This window comes from Oreochromis aureus, linkage group 16 (genome assembly GCF_013358895.1).
Source record: "Oreochromis aureus strain Israel breed Guangdong linkage group 16, ZZ_aureus, whole genome shotgun sequence".
NCBI lineage: Eukaryota > Metazoa > Chordata > Actinopteri > Cichliformes > Cichlidae > Oreochromis > Oreochromis aureus.
Genome location: NC_052957.1, coordinates 1,376,070 through 1,395,775, shown reverse-complemented (window position 1 = coordinate 1,395,775; position 19,706 = coordinate 1,376,070). Strand labels below are relative to the sequence as shown.

General features: G+C 45.4%; 1 protein-coding gene and 1 long non-coding RNA gene across 5 annotated transcripts in view; one reads left to right on the top strand and one right to left on the bottom strand.

Moving 5' to 3' along the window:
- Nucleotides 1–19,441, bottom strand: part of stxbp5l (syntaxin binding protein 5-like) — a 139,997-nt gene extending 120,556 nt beyond the window's left edge. For 2 of the 4 annotated variants that reach the window (XM_031733156.2, XM_039600209.1), the window contains exons 1-2: nucleotides 18,787–19,439; nucleotides 1,114–1,211 (exon numbers count right to left, since the gene is read on the bottom strand). In XM_031733156.2, the coding sequence (XP_031589016.1) occupies nucleotides 1,114–1,211; nucleotides 18,787–18,954 (266 nt within the window). In that variant the 5' untranslated portion in view covers nucleotides 18,955–19,439. Of the gene's footprint in view, nucleotides 1–1,113; nucleotides 1,212–18,786 lie in introns of all 4 variants that reach the window. The other 2 variants (XM_039600206.1, XM_039600207.1) reach the window with 2 other exon arrangements.
- Nucleotides 8,756–14,086, top strand: LOC120433636. The gene is made up of 3 exons (XR_005608680.1): nucleotides 8,756–9,002; nucleotides 12,360–12,462; nucleotides 13,919–14,086. It is a non-coding gene; the product is annotated as an uncharacterized LOC120433636 (long non-coding RNA).
- Nucleotides 19,442–19,706: the final 265 nt, after the last annotated feature.

Here is a 19,706-nt window from a genome sequence, read left to right as displayed (position 1 = left end):
ACAAGGCGGCTCCGGCCTTCAGCGGAGCCCGGGGTTACGATTTTAGGGACAAATCAAACCGTAATTGATTAATCCGCCCATCACTTTATGAGTAAGCGCTGAAGGAGACTGCATACCTGTGCCAAGGCTGAATGTGGATGTGGTTTAGCTTTGGTGATGTTTTCTTGGATTTCACAAGATCGTTTTTCATACTTAATTTAAATTGTATTTGTGAAGGTAGCACGACGTGTGTGAGAAGAACCTGGATTCAGGTCCTGGTCTGGATGTAATCTGTCGTCCATAACAAACACACACAGAGCTCTGTTCTTCCTGAATCTGAAGTCTGTAGCAATTACTGAGGCAGCTGCTGCGTTTTCTCTTCCTAGAGATAAAGTTTTAAAAAATCTGATTGGATAAATCTATTTTTATGATTGTGGGACGGTAACACTTTAATAATTAAATTAAATCTAATACAAAGAAATAATTATGGAATGAAGAAAAGTTTAAGAAGGAAAATGCTGGGATATTAATCCGCTGGAAGAACAAACGGATTCAGAGCAGAGATTAAGTATTTGGTAAATCTGGTTCAGCCTTTAGCTTTGTCTGGTTTCATCAGCCATCATCAGACAAATATTCACACAGCGTCACGTCCACCTCTGACACTCTGGAGCTTTTACGCTTTCTTTCAGCACAGAAACCCTCGGCCCGCTCACGCATCACCCTAGCAGGATGTCTGCGTGGCTGCTGCAGCGTCCGTGTTTGGTGCCTCTGCTGGAGGAGGACGCTCGGTGTTAACGAGGGTGTAACATCCTACCTGTGCTGCAGTTACTCGTCCTCCACCATCCCTGTGACCCAGGAGACGGGCTGTTGGAGGGACAGCTGTGACTCTGCAACCAGACAAGTGAGTGACACTTCCTCCCCCGGAAACAGAACCAGGGGAGGAGGTCAAAGGTCGGAGTCGGGGAGGCCCCTGCTTGGTTTGCACAGGAGCAGAGCCATAACTCAGTGGGAGACGCCTGCTTCTGTGGCAGCAGTAAAGTATTTACAGTAAATACATTAAATCTGTGTTTTGTGTGTGATCAGAGGTCATTACTGTGTGTGTGGGCGGGGGAGTGAACAGGAAGTAAAGGATACATTCGCACTCCACCAGATCTCGAACCGATGGCCAGGATCTTCTGCACGGGGTCAAAGGCCAAAGCGGTGGGCTGGTAGGGGAAACCATGACGCACCGTCTGCAAAGAAACACACAGATCATCTTTAAATGATTTATAGCAGTGATGTCAAACAGGAAACAGGAAATGAAGTGAAGTGACTCGTTTAGGCTCACCTTTAATGAGGTCACACTCCACAACACTGAACTCTTAAACATGACTAATGACATCAAAAGGACTCAATCGTTTTCATTTTTACCACATTTGAACGTGAGCACAAATTTGACAAACATTTGTGTGACTGCTGCTGTGCTGTTCATTAACTGAACCCAGTAATAACACACAAACACTTGTGACTGCAGTGCTAATGTTTTCTGTTTAAAGCAACTTGTGACTGAGGTTAAGCTTTAAAATGAATGACGGTGAGGGCAGCAGCAAAGAATACGCAGGGCTGCGTGTAGACGCGGCTCGAACTGAGCATCAGAGTGAGGACGAAATGGGATTTAAGTGACTTTGAACATGGTGTGGTTACTGCCAGCAGACTATTACAGGGAGTGTTGATCTGCTGGGATTTTCCCACACAGCCATCTCCGAGGTTCACAGAGGTTCAGAAAAACAGAAAATATACAGTTTTAGACCACAGGTGAGTGTAAAAGTGCAAAAGTACTGCTATCATCTATCTATCTATCTATGTTTAACACTCACATGCTGATGAAACACAGAGGCTTTACAGTAAGTAATGAGCGAGGATGCAGGACCTCTTATTCATGCTGTAAATGGATTATGAACTGAAGGAAATTGAACTTGACTCACAGTCAAATACAAAAGCCTGACTTGGCAAAACACGGCTGTCTCTCCCACTCTGAGATGCAGTGCATGCTCTGCAGCTGTCTGCTGTAAGTCATGTTAAATTTCCCAGCAGTGGCTCACTTACAGTAATCTGCTGTGGGGGATGCAAAGCTGTGGACATCACCAGCGCTGACTGTAAACATGTTACAGGATGATACAGAATATAAAATAGTTTCTTATTTTTAGCTTTGAATGAGAAAGTTGTTGGGCTGATTTCCTCCAGTTCAGACAAACCCATACAACACTCATACATAGACCAAGCTGCATCCTGTAAAGTGTTTATCTATAAACCCCTCAAAGTGAGTCACAGTGAAAGCCTCTCAGTGCACGCTGTGGAACACACGCAAAAACACAGGATGTATTGTTTGTCAGAGAATGTGTGGAAGCGTCATGTGTGGCTGTTACAAAATACATTTCATTTGCAAAACTCTGAAGGAAACTTGCTGAATGATACACTTCCAGTTCTAAATCCACAGTGTGGGTTTTGGCAGCCATTGTTGCCAGACTCAGCAGAGCGTGATGAGAACCAACGCTCACCAACTCCGAGTACCAGAGAGGGAGTGTGTGTGTGTGTGTGTGTGTAGCACACTAATCAAGAGTGAGACGTATCCTAAGGTCACTATCCATCACACAAACACGGTCGGGTTCCACGCCGCGTCCTGCCTGCGAGTAAGAAACAATAAACAATAACATTTTGATCTAAACAGATGTTTTATGAATCAACAGTTTCATTTTATTTGCTCTGAATGACGTTTAAAAAATAAAGAACACTTCCACAGTTTAGTGTTCAGATCACAGCACACAGCAGCTGACGACCTTTGTATTTCTAATAATTCTGCCACCTGTTTTATGCAGCGCAGAAACACTCACTGGGGATGATTGGAGTTTTCATTACTTCATGCTTCACGGTTTATCCCTATCCGGTCTTTGAGTCTGATGTCATTAGCTGTGCCTGGGCCCAAACTCCACTTCAGGTCCCAAAGCCAAACGAACACTGCGACATCACTGAGAGTCACAAACTGTCTAAATTCATTCATCTGTAATAAAATGATCAGCGTTGCTGCTTTACCAGGTGTAACAATTAAGTTTAACATCCATGAAAACAGAATTTATAAAGTTTAACGGAGTTAGAAGTTAGCAGGAAGTTAGCTCGCTAGCTTCCACCTAAACATGATATAGCATGTTCTGACTGAGAGATTTCTGAAACATTCAAACGTACAGCTCTGCTATCACTTCCAACATAAATGAAGACAGAAAACTAAACAGCAGTGACGTTTGTAGGGTTACTGAAGTTGGGCTAGCTGCTATATAATGATGTGCTACGTGATCGCTAGCTACACAGCTATGTTAGCATAGCATAAACACAGTGAAGCTGGAGGATGAACGCTAACTTTTTTCCACTCGATAAAAGTTAACGTGAGGGTTCCCGATGGTTAGGGACAAATGCAATCGCATGGCAGGATGCTGTAAACGGACCAAACTTCAGTCAGGAGAACAATTGAGATAATCCATCCACAATACCAGGTTAGTCATTAATATACTGCTGCATGGGCTGGGCTGTAGTTACATGTAAGGGTTTAAAAACTGAGCTTTAAAATGAACAGTGGTGATAAAAACCAAGAGAAGCCGACAGTGATCACTGACTGTTTTTAGGGGCTTGTTCAGATTAAATAGAACAAGATACAAACATGTTAAAAACACAACAGCCTTAATAAACACAGAGTAGTTTGGACCCGGAAGCAGGGCTCATACGTCATCATTTAAAGACCCGATAACTGTTTGAAATCACGTCACGCGGCCTAAGACTGCATGTTACACGTGAAAGCTCTCACTGGTACCTGAGCCTGTGCTCATTTCTACACAAACATTCCCACTAAATACACTTGCATTATTTAAGTCCCTATTTAATAACAGCTACCACATGTACTGCTGAGTGTGTACGTAACTCTGAAATAACAGGGCTGCTGATGCTTCTGAAGGCACTGAGCCGTGACGTTTGGATATGCACCATAAACTCCAGCAGCAGCACTCTCACACGCATGTTCAATGAGTTATGCTGGGCAGACACTGTGCGATTTTTTCAGTCGCGTTATTCAGCTTCTGCTCAAACTGCACGATTGACTCGCAGGGGTTAGAAGTTCGCAGGTCACGATGCAGGGTCTGACACTATACGGCCCGATGCTCTGATGCGACCTGAGTGCTCACACTGTGCGTCCATGAAATGAAGATTATAACAGAAAATCTGTCTCTCGCTCTCCCTCTCTGTCTTTCACTCACACAGACTCACACCACCACCATCAACTGTGCTAAATTGCTAATGAAAAACATTGATCAGGCAGCTGTGATTGAGCAGCGGTGTAAATCCAACTATTTTCACGGTTGTTGTGGTCGTGATAATTTTGTGAGGCCACATCGAAAAGGCTCGGATGAGCTTTCCAAAGTTCTACAAGTGCCTCCATCGCTTGTGTCCAGATCACACGCTGCACTGCTGTGCTGCTCCGCAGTGTTGCCAACTTAGCGACTTTGTCGCTATATTTAGCGAGTTTTCAGACCTCCTAGCGACTTTTTTTCTATAAAAAGTCGCTAAAAAAAGACGTGAAAGCGCGTATCGCTTTTACTCTCAACAAGCAGCGGGTGCTGTAACGCAGTCAGTTCTTCTTTTAATCTTTTACTCTTATGCTGTTTTGTGTATCACAAGGTTTAAAACTACTTATAAACACACACAAACACAAAGTAACTCCACCAGAGTGCCTATTTTGGGTCACTTTTGCCGGTCCAAGCCCGGGTAAAGGAGCAGGGTTGGAATTGTGACATTAAAAAAGCAATAATTGCTAAAAGAAATTTAATTTGTAGTTCTAAATAAACTCTAAATGCATTTAGGACGTTTTTACTCACTTTATGTCTCTTCCACGATGTTATTTCTCTCCAACAACATAGGTTACAATTATATTAGCGTGACCAATTATGCAAATTAGGTGATGACGTCATTTAGCGACTTCTAGCGACTTTTAGGACAGCCAATAGCGATTTTCCTTACTGAGGAGTTGGCAACACTGCTGCTCCGTCTTTTTCACCGACGTTTATGTGTTTGCGCGTGCGCAGTGTGAGCGGCTGCGGTGACGCCCTCACGACGGTCGGGAGGATTTCAAACAACTTTGAAAAACAACGGCTTGGAGATTGTAATTCTCTGCATGATTTAATATGTTCTCTGCACAGGCTGCTAACATCAGGAGCTCCAGCTCAGCTGTCCCATGCCCTTAATTAGTCAGAGATGTTTGTTAAAGCTTTTTATTGCATGAATAGTTTATCCTCTTGACGTCGAGGTTAAATGATTTTATTTTACCTCCCTGTAAGGTCAAGTTTAACACCAAGCCGTAGCCAGCCAGTCGTTCTATGAGTGACGCCTTCAGAAGAATACAGCACTCTGACATATGTTCACCCTCCTCTGACACTCCATTTATCAAAAACAAGAACAGGGTATGTATTTGCATTTGCTGTCAGACAGTCAATGTTTGAGTCTTTGACAGAGCTGTAGACGATCCTGTCAGTGCTGTTTCAATGCTTAAAATCTCAGCTATGATCATGGTGCCTCTCCAGTGGCAGTCCTGTTACGGTACAATGCTGCTGGGAAGCCTCGGATCATTCGTGTCCCGTTTGCTTTGACGCAGCACTGTTGCACACTAAGGACTTCCCCCGTGACAGCTTCCTCCAGCGGGACAATGCGCCATGCCACTCCACAGAAAAATCCTCAGTAACGGCTCGAGAAGCACGACAAAAAGCCCGAGGCATCGACCCAGCCTCCAAAGTCCCCAGATCCCAGTCCAATCAAGCATCAGCTCGAAGCTCAGGAGCTACCCCGATCCACTGAGGCCCCGCCCACTGCCCCAAGTATCTGACTCCAGGAAAACCCTTAGTTCAAAACTCTGAGGGCCACAGCTGCATTAGGTAATCCTACAGTGAATTGCAGCACACACCTATCTATCTACATATGTATGCATCCTATTACATCTGCAGTCTCTGAGTCAAACACACACCAGTTAAATTAAGAAGAGAGAGTAAACAAACCCTAATTATTACAAGCATGCTCATGCTGTGGATGTAGGCGAACACATGCATGTGTGCACGCAGCGAGCAGCAAGTATCTGAGGACCACCTGCAGTACATCTGTGTTATGGCTGCCAGAGGCTGCATTACATCAACTCCCGTCTCCATCCACCCTCCTCCCCTCTCCGCTCTCTCTGATGTCCACACAAACACAACCTTTATGCACGCTAGCGTGATGTTCAATCGCATCACCCTCTGCACGCATACACCCCCCACCCCCAACCCCCAAGACTAATACCACCTCATGCCACCCACGAGCCTCTTTCTCCACACAGCTGCAGAGCTGGTCTAGACCCCGGTTTCTATAAATAGCAAGCAGCACCCAAATCTAACACTGCCAGCCAATTGTGCATTGAGCAGCTATGTCTCCAAATACGGATCAACACAGAGAAGCAGCACGGGATGTTTCTGATCTACATGTGACTACAACATAAAGGTGCTACGCTGCTAATTTTGTGGAGCTCAGTGTGCACGAGATAAATAAGTAACACGTCAGCTCTCCTCTGCTTCTCAGTCATTAGCAACCACTAATGTACCAAAAGCTAACTAGCGTCTCAGTTAAGCCAGCACCGACCTTGTTATTGACACCTCTAATGATAACCATCATCACCTCAATATTGCATTAAATCAGCTCAAACTAATTATCATAAATGTCACAAGCAGCTGAGTGAAAAGTAAACAAGTGGAGTGATTAACATGGACCAGCATGCTGTGTGTGTCCTTTGGCAAACCTCCCTGTGCAGCACTGACCCGCAGCGCTCGCGGGGATCGTGTGTGCTGAGACACCAACAGCAGCAAAATGCTCTCAGTCCCTGAACAAAGCTATTATTTTTGGAGACACGGGGTATAAGGTACATAAATTCAGATTTCACAGCCGAATGTACGACTAAGAAGTTATTTTGTTCACGCGTCGTCTGAAAAATGACCTCCGAAAAATAGAGTTAGGACATAAAAATAGCAGAATCAACAAGGCCGAGCAGTTCCTAACAACCACCACAGAAACTCTGCATGTGCTCATATCTGCCACTCTGCTTTAGACAGATCAGCGTCACAGGGCGCCGTGTGGATCCGTTTCTCTGACTTTAAAGACTCAATGCTTCATCCCTTCATTAAGCAGCATGGCAGCATCACCGAGGACCCGACTGATCTAATGAGTCATGCATTAACCAGACGCTACATTGTGATGGTGCTTGGATACATTTATTGACACAAGGAAATCGCATGGGGAGCTTTGCACACGGCTCACAAGTAAATGGAGGAAGTGATGGAGAGGCCACTTGTGATGTGCAGTTTGAGGCGAGAGCTCTGACAAGTGGTGAATAATACATAGAGAGAGTTGTATGTGAGCAGACAGCAGAGGAAGGCAGAAGAAAGAGAAGTGACAAGAGAAGCACCGTGCACACAGGAGGTCACGTCTCTAACTGTGTTTCTGTTGTCAGATCTCAGGTTGAATAAAGTTTTTATTCACTGACCAAAATTTTCAGTTTTGACACTGTTTTAATTTAATCATTGAAACGTTCAGTGTTAGCTTAGTAAATGACTCTGATTACATTAGTTTGCTTAAATAGCAATCCGGTTGTTCAGTGATGACGTGATGAATCCTACTTCCGGGCCTAAAGTAGTCTGCGTTTAATATGGCTTTTGTGTTGTTAACACGTTTAATGTTTTGTATTTTCTTCTATTTAATCTCAAAAAGCTCCTAAAACAGTCAGTGATCACCGTTGACCTCCCTCGGCTTTTATTACCGCTAATCATGTATTTAAGCTCAGTTTTTAAAACCTTACGATGTAACTACAGCACAGCCCGTGCAGCAGTATATGAATGACTAACCTCGTATTGTGGATGGATTATCTCACTTGTTCTCCTGGCTGAAGTTTAGTCCTCTTACAGCATCCTGCCATGCGATTACATTTGTTCCTGACCACCGAGAACACTCACGTTAACTTTTATCGAGTGGAAAAAAAGTTAGCTTGTTTATGTTATGCTAACATAGCTGTGTCGCGTAGCACATCATTATATACCAGCTAGCCAAACTTCAGTAACCCTACAAACGTCACTGCTGTTTAGTTTTCTGTCTTCATTTATGTTGGAAGTGACAGCAGAGCTGTACGTTTGAATTTGTTTCCAAAACCCCGCAGTCAGGACATGCTATATTGTATTTAGATAGAAGCTAGCAAGCTAACTTCCTGCTAACTTCTAACGCCGTTAAATGTCATAAATTCCATTTTCATGGATGCCTGGATGTTAAACTCAATTGTTACACCTGGTAGAGCAGAACACTGATCATTTTATTAAAGATGAAAGACTTTAGACAGTTTTTCAACTCTCAGTAATGCCACAGTGATCGTTTGATATATGGACCTGCAGCGAGTTTAGGCCCAGACACGGCCAGTGACGTCAGACTGAACAACCGGATTGGCTGGAATCACATAGGTATGTTAGACTCCTCCCATTTTTTAATAAACAAAAAATGGGCGGAGTCTCAGTTTTCTGTTAAACTGTGCTAACTGTCCTCAAACTCGTTTGTAAGCTACCTTTGTTCATGGCTGATCTATTCTCTGGTCTCTGGTCTATTTTTGCGATGAAAAAACTTAAAAGTATCTTTTTTATTAAAAAATGTCTTTTTCTCTCTTGTGGGGCACTTTCTGACAATCAACTGAAAGGGGTACTCTACGGTGGCCCTGAGAGGTCAAACACAGTACAACGAGCAAACAGAAATATGCTGCAAACGCACACTGAACACAGCTGAAGTGTTTCTGGGGACGAGATAACGGGACGGACCAGCTGCAGAAGTGACAGAAAACGTGAAGGATGGCAGCGACACACTTTAATGAAGCGGCGTTGTCTTTGAATCACATGATTCTCGTGGGTCAGGCTGTCAAACTGATCTTATAGGTTAGAATGAAGAATGAAACTGAGGTAAATTTTACTCTTTCTTTCCTGTTATGTGAAACTGTGGTGAGATTCAGTCATCTCATCCACTGCAGGGCAACAGTTTCTTTTAATATTTGATTCTTTGAGGGGTTTTTCTTTAATTTTATGACATGATAGACTAGCTTCTTGTTTTCCACAGGTTAAAGGACCGACTGCAACCATGTTTGAACTGAATATACGAGCAGGGAAACGTGTTATGTGGCCGCAGTAATCAGTGACCTCGTCGGGACACACGAATCCTGTTGTGCCTGAGAAAGATTTCATAATTACAGGTTATTAAATCTTGGCTGGTTTTGTTTGGTAAACACAGCAAAGATGCTGTTGCTACACGTTGAAACCTTGACCTTAAAAACCAAACGCTGCTCTGTAATTAAAAAACTGGCATTAACAGTGAATGGCCTCGTCCGTGCGCAGAGTCCGGCCCAGAATCTTTTATCGATGTTTCTGTACAAATTAGTCTGACTTTGTTTGAAACATGAAGTTCATAAGTTTTGAAGCTTTTTGTACGAAACCGTGTTTTATGCAGATATTTATATTGATTTAAAAAATGGAGCGCAGCAGCTGTTATTATGAAAAAGAACTGAACTGAAGGCCTGCACGTCACAGAAAATGACTCGAGATCAATGAAGCCCACACTCAGCTGTGATTTAAAATTCAAATTGGAGTATTTCAGCGCTCCCGTGGCAATACTGTATGCAAATCCATAAGGCCGAATCAATCCTGAATTACATAACTGGCCTGGTTGAAGCATATCTGCTTTATAATCAAGCCAGAGATTTCAGAGCTTTTAATAAACACCTCATTAAACAAACCAACAGGAAAGGATGTGAAATTAGCAGCTGGTGGAAGCATGTCTGACTGCAAAGGTTATGAACTCCTTGCACATACTGCTCGCCCCGTGTGTTGCCCTTGTACATACAATTAGTTCATCTGCATCACCCAGGTGTTGTAGCACCTGTCCCCTCCGGCTAGTGTCACCATGACAGACAGCAGCGCAGAGAAACGTGTCACAGTCTTCCACACCAATTTACTTTACACATCAGTCCTCAAGTCTGAGATATGAATTCTTATCTTTAGTCTTTGAATTAAAAATAGTTACACTGAATATCTAATATACAGCAATATTCTAAAAATAGAGGAATATATCTTCTTAACACAGCTGCATCTCTTTGGTTTCACGTCACTGGACAGATATCAGGTCATAGCAGCTTTCAGAGACTCTCTCTGCTTCTGAAGCCAGATCAGATTCTCCACCTGAGCACATTCCTTCTGTTTGCTGTGAAAAGCATTAAGCAGACATGACGTAATGGCACATAAAGAGTGTGAAACGGATCAGTTTCACAGCAGCGATAACCACTACCTCCAAATGTGCCAGCTGAGGAAGTCAGCTCACTGACTGGATCCAGCACGAGAATCACTGCTTTGCACCAAAAACAGAAAACTGTGGCATGATCAGCTTTTCATATCCAGCTATCGCCGGCGTCTCCTGCAGGCTCTGTTTTCCATGAACAAAGTGACTGAAGGATTTCAGAGTGTGATTCTGCATCATGCTGAAAAGCCAAACAATGAGGGGACTTTCATTCGTCACTTAGAGCGAGGCTGATCTAATAAGCACTTCCTCTATCCACTGTCTGCACGCGCAGAGCTCGGTGCACAGGGCGAGGATGCTGAGTGAGAGCTCAGGAATATGAAAATGAATGAAGGACCTGCTGACGGTGAAGAGCAGGCGTTAGTGTGCGAGGGAGCCGGTGGGGGGGCGCTTATATGTTTGCCTTTGTCTGTGTGTATTTATGTATTTCTGAATCATTTGTGTGGGGGCATGTGATTATGTGCACATACCCACACAGATCCACGTGGAACCATCGTTGCTTTCCTAACTCGGCTCCTGCATTATGTAACGTCAGCATCCCTGTGAGGGTCGGGCTGGTGTTTTAAATCTTTTCATGAACTCTGTTTACTCTCAGAGGTTTGTACTGATGCTTCCTGCTCTGGATGTCTTCCTGTTTCTTTGTCTTCTTATTATTTCTTTCTGTGTTTGTTCTATTATTTATGCAGTTGCTGCTCTGACGGAAGGGCTTCTATTATTTTAACCTTCTTAGTCTCTGTGTGTGTGTGTGTGTGTGTGTGTGTGTGTGTACTATGTTTTCTTATCTTTGTGGGGACCAAAAATTGGCATGCTACTATACTTGTGGGGACCAACAGCCCTTATGGGGACAAAACACGACTTTGAAGGCGTTTTTGAGACTCAAAATGTGGTTTTAGTGTCAGGGTTACAGTTGGGTTATGATTGGGGTTTGGGTAAGCGGCTAGGTAAAGCCTCGACCTTCCTGCTGTGAGACAACAGCGCTAACCACTGCACCACACAAAACAGGCTGAGAGGGAATTCAAGCTAAAGTGCAAAGCAATGACCCTACCTGCGCAGGTCTCTGTGTGTGAGGTGATTCTAAATCATCCGTAGGTGTGATCGTTGTCCTTCTGAGTGTGTCAGACTGGTGACCTGTCCGGGTCTTTGACCTCCACAACAGCTGGGATGGGCTCAGCCCCCCACAGTCAGCTAAGGAAGTGTATGCATGTCTGTCTGATGACTGTGGAGCTTCATACGAGTATTTACTTCCTTACAAGCAAACAGTGTGCTGACAGCAGCTTACAGCTCTCTGTTATCTGGCAGCGTTTAGCACTGACCCCTTCAACTTAAGCACATATCAGTTCAGATGAAAGTGGCTGACAGCTCAAATCTGTGATTTATTCCACGCCTGTGTAAAGTAATGCTATCTGCTCATGCGTGTTCGGAGGAGATCATTGTTGCGGTTGTCGACTGCAGCTTCATGTTGTGGGGGTCAGCGCGCAGCCATGTGTGGATCTACATCCACACATGGCTGCGCGCTGACGGGGTTTAACATTTTAATCACAGCAGCCGGCACGTCACTGAATCAGCCATGGCATCAGCACGGGCCTCAGGCTTCATGGGAAATGTGGAAGTGGACAAAATAATCACATTTGATGACTTAAAATGTGACATGATCCATCTCTGCAGTTTTTGATTACGATATCTGTCTCGCCCGATGCACCAACTTATGGATTTCTTTGTAGAGGAGCACTAATAATGATGATTTAAACTCTGGCTTCTTCAGTCACATACTTCTAAACACCAATTAGATGAGGATCGCACGGTGCTTGAGAGCGTAGCTCTTAAGAGCAGAGGGATGTACTACCCACTCAGAGAGGTGAGGAAGGAACCTGGTGTTGGTTTTAAAGCGTTGCAGTGATTTCATTGTGTGGAGAATTAAACAGTAGTGTGTACAGAGAGGCCAGTAAATGTGCACTGCTGATGTTTCTCTGCAGGCAGCCACATGATGGACAGAAGTTTCAGGTGGAGGAAGAACAGCAGGCTGCTCTGCTGCTGCTCATTACACAGATCGGAGATTCTGAAGAGCTTTTATGAACGGTCAGTACGAGACTGATGCTGTGAGTCAGCAGTGATTCTTCCCCTTACACAACGTGGCCTCGTAAACATGAGCAGTTATAATATGACAAAACTAATAAAAACATATGGTGGATGGGGCAGAGCAGTAAAGGGCGGGGCCTGAAAATCGAGGGCGATTGTAATGGTTTAACGGTAAAGACTTGTCTATATGAAAAGCTAATGCTCACAGTAAAAAGCACAGGTCACTCAGACTGAAGCAGGAAAGATGGAAACTGAGTGAAACAAAGGCTGTTTGAATAGCTCACTGGATTATATTTGCACAGCGTGAGGTGAGGCAGGCAGGCTGCTGTCGCCGAGCGGGCGCAGAAAGCCCACACAGAGGAGGCCATTTCTCTTTTCCTCTCTCAAACACAGACAGATCCACTCCTCCATCTCCACCAGCTTTGAGCTTTGCTTCGGCACACTTCAGCGACAGCTAACCCTCTAACCTGATTCTCCTTCATAAGATTAATAATTGCTTTCATGTAATTCAGGATAAATAAACTCATTAACTGAGCCCGAGTGCACACACACACACACACACACACACACACACACACACACACACACACTGTGCTTCTTTACAATGGCATGTGTGTACAGTTTACAGAACATCTCCTCCACCTATCTGGTCTTCTCTGCCTGACATCAGCTCCTCCCTAATTGATCCCACACTGTGGCTTCTGACAGGCAGCCGACACATGGTAATGTGAGACTAGCTGGAAGCCAACCCACTGAGTCATCACACCCATGGAGAGCTCACAGGGTCGCTGGTGAGGGAGTGAAGTGATGTCATCTCTACATATTATGTTGTCTAAGAAAGGAGACTGAGCGCTGGAAACGCCTGACCCCTGAACTCCAACCAAGAGTTTAACCAGAAGCTTTTCTTCTGTGAAATACTCGTCCTGACCCCTGATTTACATCAGAACCATTTTGCTAATGGTTTGTTGGGGATTTTAGCATTTACTCTCCAACTGAGGTTCAGATGAGTGAAGCCAAGGCTCTGAAATACACTTCCCTGTAAAAATGGCCCGTCTTTAATTAGCAGTCTCTTCAGGTAGAAACATCCAGCTGTGCGAACGAGACAAAGTTTCTAACAAGCTTTGGCACAAAACTCACTGAAGCTGAAGCTGGAAAGTCCCACAAGCCAGCAAACTAACATTCTGCACGTTAGCATACCATCGTTATCTGTAAATACAGAGGCTGGGGTCATGGGAAGGTCACAGTCCACGAATTCTGAAAGGATTGATGACGTGCTGACAGATCAGTGAAGGAAACACTACGATTCATTTTTCTCTTGACATTTTATATTTCAGCCTCGCAGCGACACAAGAGCAAGCATGACTCATCCCGTTAACCATGAAGTATGAACAGACAGCCCATCAAGTGCACGTTGAGATATTTCACAGGGTAATTGAAAAATTTCGATCTGCCACAGGTACAACTGCAGAAGTCAGAGGACACTTTCAGACCCGGCCCTGTGGGACGTGAACATCTGTACAATATTCAAACCAAGCTGCTGACGGAGCTCAGCTGGAAACCCTGCGACCCAGCCCGGCGCTGCACAGGACGAGAAATGGAGCCTTTGTGGCTGTTTTACATAGAAAATCTCATTTGGAAATTTGAAATAAAATTGTACAGCCTGTCATAGATTCCCTGTTCAGATTAAAGAAGATCAGACATGTGCATGAGGTCAAGATGTCCTGGCAGTGCACCTGCGAGCAGGCTGTACATTAAAAACGAAGTCATTAACCAACCAAGACCAACAAAGGTACAAAATACTTGATCTGTGTTTTCCTGTGTGATTATATCATCAGTCTGGAAGGAAAAATGAAAACATTTGAGTGAATTCTAACTCCACAGCATCATGTTTGTGCATAACAATAACAGGATACATTCAGTTCATCAAAGTCTGTTTGTGGACAGCAAATCAGCCACGACACGTACAGTTAGACGGGGGGCGCTTGGATATGAACGCAATCATTTCACTGCACTGTGCCAAAAAAGCCGACATTGGTGTTTAACCTCCAGCTGCGATGACTTAATAATTACTCAAAATGAACTCACAGCATGTGATCAGTCACAGAAAAGTCTGCTTTGTAGCAAAATGAGTTTACTGTGATGGAGCCCGAACGCTGTAATTAAACTGCCTTTGTTTAAACCTAATTACAGGAAGGCCTGCACATGCACACTCTGGCCTCTAGTGAGAGAGCCGAGCGCTTCGTACGTCCAGCCAGCATCATGCTGCTTCCTAAATATGATTGATTATAAATGCATGTTAGTTATGGGAGTCGGGGTGGTTTTCCTGTGACTCTGTGCAGATGTGTGTGCAGATGTTTCGACCACTCTACACGGCTGTTCTGAAGCAGCTCATTTTGCATATGTTGTATCATAAATACTGCCGCGTGTTCGCGGTCCAGCCTAGGACTAACTCTGCATCCACACAGCTACATTCAAGCATGCGCTCGTGTCTCAGAGTTTTTCTCTTCTAGCATTAGCCCACACGTATCAGCGTCTTCAGAAATCTAACTAAAAGGATTAGGGTCATGCTCTCCATGGCAGAAACTTGGACTTGATGACTATAAACCCACCACTTCTCAGTGATTAAAATTCCACAGTCGGTGCTGCAGTTTGGAGAGGTGATGGGGTAAAACAGAAGTAGCACGTGCGATGCAAATGAAGTGACTTAAGGTAAAGCTTTCACAGAATGCAAATGACAGCTTTTAAAACAGACGCTGGCAATACAAATTTGCATGTTAGTGATTTTCAACCATGAAGAGCTTCTATTTTTTAAAAATACAAGCTGTCTACTGCATTTTTTAATAAACTAAGTGTGGGCTGTGCTGTATTTACGGCACAGTTTTAATGAATTTTTGGCCACTCGTGAACAGACACAAACATAATAAAATTATCAGCTCCAGTTATGTTGTTTTGCTTCCTCTCTTTACAGCTAATTTTACCTGTAGACCTGAATTGTCCTTTCAGGGCCTGGCTTCAAAAGGGCAATTATAGTACAAGCTTTACGCTCCATCTCTTTCCAAATGTGCTGCACCTCTTTAACCTCCTGAGATTTTTCAGGATGAGTGAAATTACGGTCACATTCCTGGAAACAGACTGAGATGATGAGTGCTGGATTACACAGGTGAGATGAGGCATGAAGGGATGCACCTGGTGTGCCACAGTGATTCCATACAGTGTGCACGGTGCTGAAATGATGCTGCTCTGTTGTGGAACATGTCCAGCAAACTGCTTCATTTCCCCACCAGCAGCTGGTGACGTGCACACGAGGCAGTGCGGGGATCAACAGCTGGAGCTGAGCGCTGTTTTTAACCAGCAGCATCTCGGAATCGGTCCTCCGAACTCCAGACGAGGGTTTTACATGTAGGTAAAACCTCGCTCCGAGCGATCGTTTGCTTATTTGCAGCCCAGCTGTCAGCACGATCGGCTCGTTCCTTCATGACCGCTCACTGTCAGCCTGTCATTGACTTCCTGTTCTTTATGACCCACTTTTAAGGCTTCTTTTAGGCCCTGTGTTGCTCCTGTGCATTTAGTTAAGTACTAAAAGACCATTTTAACGGGTTGCTGATATTTCTATTCTGTTGTTTCAGTTTCTTATTGTTGTGTGCAGCAACTTCTAATTATGAGTTTGAAAGAAAGACGTTACATACGTCTTTCTTTCAAACTCATGGTATGGTATTATTAGATAACGGAGCTCTCCGTGCTCTAACAAATCTCACAGCCAGTTTGTAGACCGTGTTGGTCGAGGCCAAGCAGACTTCTGTCAGCGTGCTCTGACAAACAAACTGGAAAAACTGCTTTAACCACGCCCCTAGTATTCTCAATACAAATGAAATGTAAAGAGATTTCAGTTGTGAGGTGGGTAACGTTTCTAAATGATATGATGTATATCTGAATGCATTATTATAGTGTTGTTCAGCCTGTGAATCTCTCGCGCTCTCTGTCTCCTCGTTCCTCCTCAAACACAAAATGAACTCATTTTGCTCTTAACCAAAATCAATCTGTGGACTCGATGAGCCTCAGAGCCTCAGAGCCACCTGCGCCTCGCGCTTTCCTCTTTTCCTCCTTCAGTCTGAGTAAGATTTCACTGAAGACTTGTTTCAGCACCACTCTAATTGGTCTGGAGTGCATTCCTGTACAAACTACAAACACACCAAAACGCTGTCTAATAAAAACTGCACTGTTGCTTCTTCCCACACTGCAGAGCGAGGACAGAAGTCATGACTAACTTTGAGAAGTTAGCCAAACACTCCCACACGCTGCACCAGCTCACAGAATTACATCAGAGAATGTTGATCCTATCTACAGTATTTAGAGTAATGAATGAAAATTTAGATAACTGTCATAGATTGACAGGTGACGAATAAAAGGAAAACACAAACCTTGCTCCACACTAAAGGTGGCTCTGCTATGGTTTGGACGGCACCTTGCTACCATGGCTGTGAGGTGTTGTGAGTGTTCACCGTGACCCTTTCATGGAACATCTCTGTCCTGGTAGGAAGCCCACATTAAGTATGAAATGATATGAATGCTCTTCTCTGAGATTTGCAGGTTTTTTAGCTAAACCGAACACTTCTGGAAGATCAGCAGGATGAATATAAAATCACCAGAAGAGGGAATATTTACTGGAAGAATGGAGTTCCATCACTCCAGCAGAGTCCCACAGACATGGACCCAGTACCAGGCTTTTCCTGTCAGCTGTCTAGCTCTCTCTCTCTCTCTGATGTCTTCAGTTCAATAAGTGATAATAAACATGTGTGTGTTACCAGTTTTATTGCTGAGTGAAATTACTGCATTTGCAGTGAAGTAATCTGAATGTCTCACAGCAGCAGCGTCTCTGAAGCATTGGTGGGTGTAACCTCATCAGGACCACCATCAGCTCTCAGCTTGTGGTCGACCCCCAGTGACGTTCATTAACTAATCAAAAACAAATTTGGTTCCTGCCATGAGAAGACAATTTGTTTACCCTGATGAAGACGAGTTATTGAATTCAGGAAGTGATAATACGACAGATGAAATGTGTTCGTTTTCCTTGTTTATCCCTCAGAATTCTGTGAATTTGATGCTGAAGCTAAAGTGAACAAGCAGCTTCTGCTCTGTTCAGCGTACACAGATTTGCTAAAAGTCAGTGGAGATGGATTTGACTCACTTCATGGTTCTCACAGTCTTAATGTGCACATCTGGCGCAGGATGACAGGCTTTGAAAACTCATTCTTCCACCCATCAAAGTCCAGCCTTCATACAACTTAAAGCACTGTCATTGGTGCATGTTGTAATTAATCACACCCGAGCCCTGTCTGCACCACGAGAACTACCTGACACACTAACCGTGACATGCAACCTCCTCTGACACAAACTCGGGAGAAACGTGTGCTTGAAGGCATGTTTGTACATTCAGTGCTTCCTCCTGAGAAGTTCAGTCAATAGAAGCATCACAGCCGCTCACAGGGGAGGAGCAGCTTCCTGCACAGGGCCCGGCCATCCTGCTGCTCTTTTCCAGCATTTTCTGCTGCCTGCTATAGGCTGCTCTGCCGCATCCTTCCAACCCGAATCAAGCCCCCCCCCACCTGCCCAACACACACACACACACACACACACCAGTGTTACTCTGCCTAATAATAACACACTCCTCTAAACAAGCCCTTTCTCTCAGATTCTCAATGAATTATTCACAGCCATTCAGAGCCGTCCCTGTAAACCAGAGAGTCCTCACTGCATCAGCAGAATGGATCCAGGACCAGAGCTGCGACGGGCGGCAGAGGAAGCTATAAATACCCCCATTCAGCACCCCTCCCACATTCTCCCCCTCCTCACTGAGCAGCACTGCAGCCTCCTTCCTCTGGCTCGCGCTCCTTTATGAGAGCGAGGCTCACCGGTTATGTCATCGCTCCCACTCCACGCAGCGTGGACGCTGCTGCTCACCCACTTTCTCTCAGCTCCCTGCTGCACATGTGCACAACTTACTGCAGCCCGACACAGTGCTGCACACACACGCGCGCACGAGAACACGCACGCACACACACAAACAGACGTGCGTGTTCTTGTGTGGGTGGGTGGGGGGGACTGGAGCTACGGTTCTCGGATAGACTCGGAGGCTGCTGAGAGCAGGAGGCTCGGGGACCTGAGGAGAGGAGCTGTCCGCGGTGCTGAACCTCTGAAAGACAGCAGCAGATTCAACTTTCACCCCCACCCCAAAGCCCAGAGCCGCCTGCACCTGCCCGCCTGTAGCACCTCACAGGTCACGTGTTCACTCGGGTGTAGCCTAAATAAGCGCCTCCATCAACCCACCTTACACAGCTGGAAGTTTTCCGACACCAGCGTCTCCTGGACGTCGATCTCCTTCGGAGTTGGAGCCGCCGTAGGAGTCCCGGCCGCGCTGCCGCACGACGGAGAACTCACAGTGGCTCCCGGGGAGGAAGTGGTCAGGCCGTCCAGCACCTTCCGGAACTTCTTCATTTCGTTCCCCGCGTGTCGGGCTCTGTTTTCGGGTTAGGGGTAAGGAGGTGAGCGGCACAGCGGTGTCCGAGTGTCCACTGGCGCGCGCGATCCCAGCGTTTTAAGCAGCTAAAGAAAGAAAGCGTGTGTTCCTGCAGCAGTGCCGGGGCACTAACAGGGACCCCCACCCCACCCCCGTCTCTCTCTCTCTCTCTTAGGTGCAATTTAAAAAGTCACAGAGGCTCCTCATCGTGCTCTCTGACGTTTGTCCACGTGAAACGAGCGAGTCCGTGGCACTCTGCTGCGAGGATCCCAGCCAACGTTGCAGATGCAGCACACCTGTCTCACAGCAGAGCGCGAGAGGAACTACACAACTTCTTCTTCTGCATCCCGGAGAAACATGCGCTCCCGAGCCTGCAGACAAACCCGGGCAGCGAGCGACGGCGTGCACACGCACATGTCACACACAGGTGCACAACACCAAAAATAATCAAAGCAAAGAAGAAGTGAACTTTGCTCCTCCGCCCCGCCCTCCCCCAAAACCCCACAACACCGTGGCCGCCAACAACAGGAAGCGGAGAGGAGCCACCAGCGGACGGAAGACGCAGAGGCGATGCAGTTAACCGAGGTTGGAGTCCTCAGCGAGGCCACAGAACACAGCAGTCAGCCCGGAGGAGAAGGAGGAGAAACACGGACAGCCTGTTCTCGCGTGGATCGCGTGGGGCGGGCTCGGGGCGGTCTGTGGATCGAAGTGAAGCGGTGTGTAGTCTCGT